Here is a 10506-nt window from a genome sequence, read left to right as displayed (position 1 = left end):
TTCCAAGTAGCCGGAATTACAGGCATGCACTACCACACCCGGCTGATTTTTTTATTTATTGTAGAGATGAGATCTCGCTGCCCAGGCGAATCTCGAACTCGCGGGCTCAGGCAATCCACTCACCTCAGCCTCCCAAAGGTGCGGGATTACAGGCTGAGCCACCGAGCCCGGCGGTTTTTTTTTAAAGTACAAGTCTCACTCTGTCTCCAAGGCTGAAGTGCAGTGATACGTTCATGGCCGCCACAGCCTCAGCCTGCTAGACTCATGTGATCCTTCTGTCTCAAACTTCCAAGTAGATGGAGCCACACAGGTGCATGCCACCATGCCTGGCTAATTTTTTGATTTATTGTAGAGACAAGATCTTGCCAAGGTGCCCAGGCTTGTCTCAAACCCCTGAACTCAGGCAATACTCTCACCTCCATCTCCCAAATTGCTGGGATTGCAGGTATGAACCACCGCGCCAAGCCTGAACAGATTTTTTTTTTTGGAGTCTTACTCTGTCGCCCAGGCTGGAGTGTAGTGGCACACTCATGTCCACCGCAGCCTTGACCTCTGGGCTCAGGTGATCCTTCTGCCTCAGCCTTTCAAGCAGCTGGAACTACAGAAACACGCCACCACACCTGGCTAATTTTTCTGATTTATTTTAGAGACGAGGTCTCACCAAGTTGCCCAGGCTGGTCTCAAAACCCCAGGCTTAGACAATCCTCTTGCTTCAGCCTCCCAAAGTGCTGGAATTACAGACTGAGCCACTGCACCCAGCCTGAACAGATTTTTAATGCAAAGTGTCCAATTTTGTTTTTTTTTTTAAAAAGCCACAAAGAACATTTATTAGTAAGGAAGAGAAGCAAGCACCAGGATTTAAGTTATGAAGGGACACTGTAACTCTACTGTTTTGTGCAAAGGCAGTCTGGTTTATGATTGGGACTGCCGTTGCCTATAAAGTTGCTAACCCCGAGCCTTAAAAGGAAAAGATAAATACCAGCTGCTAGTCTTTTGGTTGTAAGACCAGAAGACTTGGATGAGAACCTTTCTCTGGATTGGTTCCATTGATGCTTTGTCCCTGAAGTCAGGGTGTCTGTTGCCAGTAAGGGACTGTCAAAGTTCTTTTGAACCCCACAGGGTCAACGCTGACTATGTCCAAGTGGTCTACTTGCCCCCAAACACAGTATCTCCAGCTCAGCTTGAACAATACATACATTTAAGAACGAATAATAAAAACGAGATAGTCATTTACTTAGTCAGGGTTGTGGGTGGTCAGATCTTATCCTGGCGGTTCAGGGTGCAAGGCCTACCTGACCAACCCTGGGTCATAAGGACCTTGAAGGCTTATTACACAGGGTCCTCTTTAGAGAGAATTGTCAGTACTGTAGAAGAGAATCCACTAGAACCTCATGAAAGTCTGGAAGGACTCCATCACTGAAGATGCCATCATTGTTTTTTGTTTGTTTGTTTTTTGAGTTGTAGTCTCACTCTGTCTCCCAGACTGTAATGCAGTAGCATGTTCACTGCCACCACAGCCTCAACCTGCTGGACTCCAGTGATCCTTCCGCCTCAGCCTTCTAAGTAGCTGGAGCTACAGGCACGAGCTACCATGCCCAGCTAGATGCTGTCATTGTTTTAGAAAAAGTTGTGAAAGCTGTCAAGCCCAAAACAATAAATTCCTGCTGGAGAAAGCTGTGTCCAGATGTCCTGCATGACTTCACAGGATTTACAACAGAGTTAGTAAAAGGAATCATGAAAGAGATTGTGGATATGGCAAAAAATGGTGAGGGATGAAGGGTTTCAAGATTGGATCTTGGAGAAATTCAAGAGCTAGCAGACACCACATCAGAGGAATTAACAGAAGAAGACTTGGTGGAGACAAGTGCTTCTGAGCAGTGCCAAGTGATGAGGAAAAAGACATAGAAGAAGCAGCCAGAAAAAAATCGACATTAGCCTGACAGAAGGGTTCTGACTATTCAAGACTGCTTTTGATTTCCTTTACAACATGAACCCTTTTATGATGCAGGCACTGAAACCAACGCAAATGCTAGGAGGAGGATTGGTCCCATATAGAAACATTTTTGGAGAAATAAAACCAGACAGAAATTAGTATATATTTCCATAAAGTTATACCAAGTGTACCTGCCTCCCCTTCCACCACCTCCTCCTCCTCCTCTTCCTCTTCCTCAGCCTACTCAGCGTGAAGACAAGACAACAAGGAAGAAAAGACTTTCATGATGATCCTTTCCTCTTACTTAATAGTAAATATATTTTCTCTTGTGTTTTTTGTAATAACATTTTCATTTCTCTAGCTCATTTTATTTTAAGATATAGTATAGGCCAGGTGCAGTGGCTCAGCCTGTGATCGTAGCACTTTGGGAGGCCGAGGCAAGAGGATTGCCTGAGCCTGAGGGTTCAAGATCAGCCTGGGCAACTTGGTGAGACCTCAACAGTAAATCAGAAAAACTAGCCGGGCATGGTAGCATGCATTCTTCCTACTTGGAGGACTGAGGCAGAAGGATCACCTGAGTCCAGCAGGTCGAGGCTGTGGTGGCCATGAGTGTGCCACTGCACTCCAGCCTGGGCGACAAGAGTGAGTCACTCTAACTCCAAAAAGAAAAAAAAAGAATATAGTATGTAATATATATATACAGAATGTGTGTTAATCAACTTTGTGTTATCAGTAAGTCTTCCATTCAACAGTCAACTTAGTTTTGTTTTGAGGGAGTCAGAAGTTATATGTAGATTTTCTTTTTTTTTTCTTTTGAGTTGAAGTCTCACTCTGTCGCCCACACTGGAGTGCAGTGGCCGCTCCCAGCTACCGCAGCCTTGACCTGCTGGGCTCCAGCAATCCTTCCGCCTCAGCCTTCCAAGTAGCTGGAACTACAGGCACGCGCTACCACGCCTGGCTAATTTTTGATTTATTGTAGAGATGAGGTCTCGCCTGCCCAGGCGGGTCTCGAACCTGCGGGCTCAGGCAATCCACTCACCTCAGCCTCCCAAAGGCACGGGATTACAGGCTGAGCCACCAAGCCCGGCTATATGTAGATTTTCAACGGTGTAGGGGATTGGTGCCCCTAACCCCTGCGTTGTTAAAGGGTCAACTGTATATACAGTAAGTCTTCACATAAGGTGGTTGGTAGGCTCTCGGAAACTGACTTTGAGCAAAGTGATGTATAGCGAAACCAATTTTACCACAGGCTAATTGATATAAACAAGAGTCTAGTTCCTATGGCGTATTTCTGGTCACAAAAACATCCAAAATTTCTAAATAAAGAACAAAACACTTCTAATATTAAACATCAAAATAAATGTGAGTTATATATACATTTAGAAAAGATTAATACAAACAAGATAGCTATTTCCCCATTATTCCAGTTTAGGGCACAAAGTAGGACCCAACCCTAGACAGGGTGCCATCCCATCACAGCATACTCATACACATGGAGAAACTTGGATATGCCATTTAGCCTCACATGCACATCTTGGGGATATGGTAGGAAACCAGAGTACCCAGAGAAAAGCAACTCAGATGTGGGGAGGACGTACAGACTGCACAGACAGTGGCCCTGGCCAGGAATCCAGTTTTTTTTCTCATCAATGTTATAACAGAATGACATTGACTAAGATGACTTTATTCAAGGACCTTTTGTATATGTACACAAACACACACACACGCATACAGTTGTGCACCATGTAATGATGTTTTGGTCAATGACAGACTGCATATAAGATATATTACTATATTTTTACTGTACCTTTTCTGTGTTTAAGTATGTTAAATATGCTTACCATGGTGTTACGGTTGGCTACAATATTCAGTACAGTAATGTGCTATACAGGTTTGTAACCTTAGGAGCAGTAGGACATACCATATAGCCTAGGTGTGTAGTAGGCTGTACCATTCAGGTTTGTGTAAGTATACTCTACGATATTCACACAGAGATGAAATCACCTAATAATGCATTTCTCAGCTTGTCTCCCTGTCATTAAGCAATGTATGACTTTCTATATATATATCCACACTTGCTATCTATACTAGGTATTATATAAATAAATATGGAAAGTCTGTGATTTAAGGATGAATGTGCATACTTGACAATTTTTTTTATATCCTTTTTTTTTTTTTTGATTTGGAGTTTCACTCCGTCACTCAGACTGGAGTGCAATGGCACACTCCCAGCCACCACACAGCCTCGACCTGCTGGGCTCCGGCGATACTTCAGCCTCAGCCTTCCAAGTAGCTGGAACTACAGGCCCGCGCTACCATACCCGGCTAATTTTTGATTTATTGTAGAGATGAGGTCTTGCCAAGTTGCCCAGGCGGGTCTTGAACCCGCAGGCTCAGGCAATCCACTCACCTCAACCTCCCAAAGCACTGGGATTATAGACTGAGCCACCGAGCCCGGCCGTCCTTTTTTTCTGACTTGAATTTATTACAGGTTGAGTATACCTAATCTGAAATCCAAAATGCATCATAATCCAAAACTTTTTGCATGCTGACATCATGCTCAAAGGAAATGCTCATTGGAACATTTTAGATTTTGGATTTTTGGATTAGGGATGATTAAGCTGGTAAGTATAATGCAAATATTCCCAAATCAGGAAAAAACCCAAATTCAAAACACTTCTGGTCCCAAGCATCTCGGATAAGGTGTACTAAACCTATACTTGCTTATCTAATAAAACCCACATAAGACCTGGTTTATGTATTCAAAAGGTGACATCTTTTTTCCATTGATTGTGGGATAAGCAAGAACAGGTAGCCTCAGGGACCTTTTTCCTCGCTTGCCCACAACTGCCCTCCCAAAAGGGAGATTCACTGCTAAAATGTTCCAGTGACCCTCTCATATCTTCTAAAGTAAGTTTTAAAGTTTTTATTTCTTAATTTTCCATGGCAGGAACCTTCAGCCTGTGGTGTCATCCCAAGTTTGAGGATCGCTGTCAATCTGTTGTAGAGTTTATTAAGAGAGCAATTATGCACTCCAAGAATGGGAAGTTTCTCTATTTCTTAAGATCCAGGGTTCCAGGTAAGACTGTAGTTATATTAATTATTTAACTTGGGTGTGATCCAGCACAGTATCAAAATGCACCTCCTCCACAAAAGGCCACACTTACTTAAGGCATTTTCTCCTGGCTGTTATAGCAACCACTCTTCTTACAGAGTTCAGTGGTTAATCCCCTGCCTTTGTACACTAATCCGCAACATACTGAGGAGGAATCTTTGCTTCTCTGACCGTTTGGATGAGAAAACTGCTCCCACCTTTGATGTCCAGGCATCATGTGAACATTTGACATCTGAGGTGTTTCCTTGTGCCTGATCCGGGCATCCCAACACATGTGAGACAGAGGTCATTTCCACAGGAGTAGGAAAGAGAGTGTTCACCAGAAAGGCAATGGTGACTGTCAAGGGGCTGAATTCAGTTTTGCTCTGTTATGACATGTCTGTTCTGGGTGTGCCCATTTTGTACCTACACTTGCTGGATCTTACTATCCCTACCAGTGATGGATACAAAGACTTTTGTCCATTTGGGAGCTGTGCAGGTGTGGTTGGTAGTCTTCCCACCCACTGCTCTGGGGAATGGAGAGGGGATTGTTTTGGGGGAATCTGCCTTTGTAGTGTTGGGTAGAGTAAAAGGACAGGCATATAATGTGAGGTATGTGTAACTTACAAGGAGAACCTCATGCCTTCCCACTGAGGCAAATTAAGATTCTTACACAGGGTGCCAAGAAATTGTTCTGAAATGTAGGAGTTGCAGGGAAGCCTCAGGCAGAACATCAGGAACAGGATTGAGCCAGGTGACAGGAATGCTTTTAAAATCTTGGTGATTTAAGTAAGTCATGGTCTCGGTGGCTCAGCCTGTAATCTCGCGCCTTTGGGAGGCTGAGGTGAGTGGATTGCCTGAGCCCGTGGGTTCGAGACCCACCTGGGCAGCGAGACCTCATCTCTACAATAAATCAAAAAAATTAGCTGGGCGTGGTAGCGCGGGCCTGTAGTTCCAGCAACTCGGAGGGCTGAGGTGGAAGGATTGCTGGAGCCCAGCAGGTCGAGGCTGCGGTGGCCGGGAACGGCCACTGCACTCCAGTCTGGGTGACAGTGAGACTCCAACTCAAAAATAAATAAATAAAATAAATAAATAAATAAATAAATAAGTCATGGCAGGGTGTGACTATTAATTCTCACTTGATTTAGTATTTGCATCAGTGCTGTCAACACAGTTGGGTCTTGTGCAATTGACTTGGTTAAAGGGAAAGTTAGATCCTTTCTTAAAGGAATTGACTCTGCTTACCAATTTTAAAGTCTGTGACTTGGCCGGGCTCAGTGACTCAACCTGTAATCCCAACACTTTGGGAGGCTGAGGCGAGTGGATTGCCTGAACCTGCGGGTTTGAGACCCACATGGCAAGACCTCGTCTCTACAATAAATCAAAAATTAACCAGACATGGTAGCACGCACCTGTAGTTCCAGCTACTTGGAAGGCTGAGGTGGAAAGATCGCTGGAGCCTAGCAGGTCGTGGCTGCAGTGGCCGGGAGCGAGCCACTGCACTCCAGTCTAGGTGATAGAGTGAGACTCCAACTCCAAAAAAAAGTCTGTGACTTTTGGGGTGGGGGTATTCACTTAACAAACATTTATTTTAAAGCTTAGTATAAAAAATAAGCTACATCTCTGTCCCCAGAGAGCTCATAGCCTCAAAGAGGAGACAGGTAGAAAGACAAAGACAAGAGCACATGTTCAAGCCAGGTCATCGCAGGGCCATGGCAGCACTGGTGGGAGCTAGCTCTGCTTGTGGGCGAACCTGGGAAACTGCAGAAGGGTTCTGGATTCCAGAGCATCTCACTACTTGTAGAGGATTGAGAAACTTCGTAGAGACTCATACAGCTCACTTTCATCTCACAAATGTACCCTGTCTGCATAAGTCTTTCTTTTTCTTTCTTTTGAGTCGGAATTTTACTCTGTCGCCCAGGCTGGAGTACAGTGGTACACTACAGCTTCGACTTCTGAACTTCGGCGATCCTTCCACTTCAGCCTCCTGGGTAGCTGGTAGTACCAGGCCATCATACCTGGTCAATTTTTTTATTTTTGGTAGAGATGAGGTCTCGCCAAGTTGCCCAGGCTGGTTTTGAACTCCTGGACTCAAGCAGTCCTCTTGCCTCAGCCTCCCAAAGTGCTAGGATTACAGACACTAGCCAGTGTGCCTGGCTGCAGAAATTTTACTAAGATTCTTAACTTTGTATTTATGGCTAGAGCATGTAATATTTGCAACTGTTTATTGAGTGCCTATTATGTGCCAGGTATTTGGTCAGGTTCTTTATTTAAATATCTCCATTTTCTTTTTTAAACAACAACCTCAAAGTTAGATAGTAGATCAAACTATTAAAAAAAATAAGACTTATTTTCATTTTGCCAGTGAAGAAACTGAGACTAAGTCTCAAAAGTTAAGTTACTTACTCTAAAGATAACTAAGTTGATAAGTGCTAAAGCCAGAAAAAAACCTGGGCCCAACTAAGTCCAAATCCTATGCTTTATTTACCACCTTCTATTATGGGGAAAGGTAGCAATAATCAAACTGAAAATTGTATTGCTGGCATTTGTGGAAGCTAATGTAAAGAAGGTAGAACCATGTCTGTTAGTGGGGGCGTCTTTTTAGAACCTGTATTGAATGCTTACATAGGGTATCTATTTGCACTTAAAATTGCAATCAAAAAGGCAAAGCAGAGTTATTTGCCCCTTGACCATAAGTGACTTCTCTTTTAAGGATAGGGACAAAGAATACAAAGCCAGTATTGTCCTTGGCCATTGTTCACTGTCCTTTTTTGCTTCTCATAGAGGTATAGGCATTATATAAGCTTGTCTTTATTAGGGAAGAGGATTAGGGTGAGGAACAGACAGGTATTCGTATTTAGGCTGAACTCTGTCAGTCTGTGTCAGAATCTTAATAAATTCTAAAAGGAGCCTGTGTGTTCAGACTTTGGAGTGACAATAACTGAATGCGTGCAAGGGGTAAAGTGTATTTCATTTAACCGTTACAAAGCTCTTTAAGGGACATTACATCCTCCTCTGTTGTTATTATTTTTTCTTAACAGCTAAAGATACTGAGGTATAGTGAGTTGCAGAGCCCACACACAATTTCAGGTTTTTCTGGCTCAGATCCCAGGAGAGATGCACTAGGAGGCATCAAGACTGGCATCAGAGGGATGCCAGGGAGCACAAGAATTGCAGAGCTAGAGCTAGGACTAATAGGAAAGCTCTGATGAAAGTAAATTGAATAATTAGCATCTAGGGGAAGGGACCCTTTGTAAAAATGATGGCACCTGAGCTTGGTTTTCCCCTTATTTCCTCTCATTGTAATATTGAAGCATGGTCCCAACAGATCTGAGGTCACTGATTTCATCTCAACCCGGCCTTATCCATTTCACAATTAGAAACTAAACCCCTAACATTGGACTACAGTCTCAAAAAAGATAATACACAAAACATCTGGCCCTATTAGAGCCAGACTCAAAGTGAACATGTCTTCATCATCTATAAAGTATGTGAAGAAAAAAAAAGTCACATTTTGAATTGGTCAACTCTTTAAGGAAATTGGTTCTTTCCTCTTTTGTAACCCTCATTAAATGTACTATTACTTGTTTAGTGATACATATTTCCTTTCTCAACTCAGCACTGTTGACATTTTAGGCTGGCAGTTTTTTGTTGTAGGGTCTGCCTTGTGCATTGAAAGAAGTTTAACAGCATCCCTGGCTGAGTTTAGCTGCATCCCACTAGATGCCAGGAGCACGCCTGCCCACCCCAGGCCATTACAGTCAAAATTGTGTCTCTGTATGTTCCCCAGGGGCCAAAATTGTTCCTAGTTGGAACCACTGCTACCCATAGGGGTTAAAAAGTATAGGTTCTCGAGGACTTAGTGCCACCCTTGCTTTTGCTAGTTAGTTGCTATAGCTATATGATCTTAGGCATGTAACTGCACCTCCCCTGCCTCAGTTTCCTCATCGGTAAAATGGGATGATTGTGGTATCTACCTTATAGGGTTGTTTTGGGAAATGCAAGAGTAATTCACATAAAATATGTAAGACAATAATATCTGGCACAGAGTTAGCACTCAACAGATACAACTTCTCTTAATGGTCTTTAAAGATGTATATACATAGGAAGTGTTTCAGGTGGTGTCTGTGATGGACTCTCAGCCTTAGAAAGAAAATACTCAGAATATATTTGCTAAGTGGTACTCTGGGTGGCCCCAGAATATCTTTTTGGGATATCCTTTGTTGTTATTTTATCTTCCCTGATTGCCAAGCCCTCCGAGGAAGGAATTGTCTTTGCTCTGTATTATTTTGTGTATTAGAACTCTCAAATATTTGGTGATGAGATATGAGAGACACTCAAAGAGACTATTTCATGGATGCTTGTGAAAGAAGCCAGGATGCCTTTCCTGGGAATTTGTGATCATAGTCTGTGGGCATCTCCCTAGTAAGCGATTTGCCCTTGTTTTATGAGTATATAGTCCTGCCACTCAGGGCTCCCCTCCTTGGTTTGGCTGTATGACTCCTGTAGCAACTCTTTTAGACTACCTTATGTATATTTGCAAACCAGACATACTTAGGGCCTATTTTTTTCTTTATGTTCATTTGCTTGGTATGCAGACTGGTGTGATAAACCCTATGTACCCACCCATCACGCAGCCCTAGCAACTATCGGCCCATGGCCACTCCTGCCCTGTTCACATAGCTGTCCACTCCCTCACTGCATACTAGTATACTTTTTTGAAATGTAACACATATTAAAATGTATAAATTCATTTTTACAGCTCTTATTACTTTGGAGCAAATCCCAGATATCTTATTGTCTGTAAATATTTCAGTATATTTCTCTGAAAGATAATGACTTATAAAAAATACTTATTTTGGGGTGGGTGTGGTGACTCATGCTTATAATCCCAGCACTTTGGGAGGTCGAGAAGGGAAAATTGCTTGAGCCCAGGAGTTCAAGACCAACCTGAGCAGCATAGCAAGACCTCATCTCTACAAAAAGGAAAAATAAAAATAAAAAAATTTGGCTGGGCACAGTGGCTCACACCTATAATCCCAGCACATTGGGAGGCTGACGTGAGAGGATTGCTTGAGCTCATGGGTTCTAAACCAGCCTGGGCAATTTGGTGAGACCTCATCTCTACAAAAAAAAAAAAAAAAATTAGCCGGGTGTGGTGCCACGTGCCTGTAGTTCCAGCTGCTTAGAACGCTGAGGTGGAAGGATCACCTGAGCCCAGCAAGTCAAGACTTCAGTGATCGTGAGTGTGTCACTGCACTCCAGCCTGGGCAACAGAGGGAGACTCCAACTCAAAAAAAGTAAAAAAAAAAATAAAAAAAAATTTGCTGGGCATGGCATGGTGGCACATACCTGTAGTTCCAGCTACTCAGGAGGCTGAGGTTGGAGGATTACTTAAGCCCAGGAGTTTGAGGCTGCCACTTCACTCCATCCTGAGTGACAGAGTGAGAACACTGACTTTAAAAAAAAAAAACTTGCC

At 43.2% G+C, this 10506-nt stretch overlaps 1 protein-coding gene across 1 annotated transcript in view; it reads left to right on the top strand.

Annotated features, from left to right (window-relative positions):
* The window catches only part of SOCS7 (suppressor of cytokine signaling 7), a 41954-nt gene that overhangs the window by 22293 nt on the left and 9155 nt on the right, over positions 1-10506 (top strand). Inside the window, exon 7 of the mRNA XM_008055712.2 lies at positions 4884-5012. Coding sequence (XP_008053903.2) covers positions 4884-5012 — 129 coding nt within the window. The remainder of the gene's footprint in view (positions 1-4883; positions 5013-10506) is intronic.

This window comes from Carlito syrichta, unplaced genomic scaffold, assembly GCF_000164805.1.
Source record: "Carlito syrichta isolate Samal-C Ts95f unplaced genomic scaffold, Tarsius_syrichta-2.0.1 Scaffold301933, whole genome shotgun sequence".
Taxonomy (NCBI): domain Eukaryota; kingdom Metazoa; phylum Chordata; class Mammalia; order Primates; family Tarsiidae; genus Carlito; species Carlito syrichta.
Note: the sequence above shows the minus strand (reverse complement) of the source record. Positions and strands in the feature narration are given on the sequence as shown.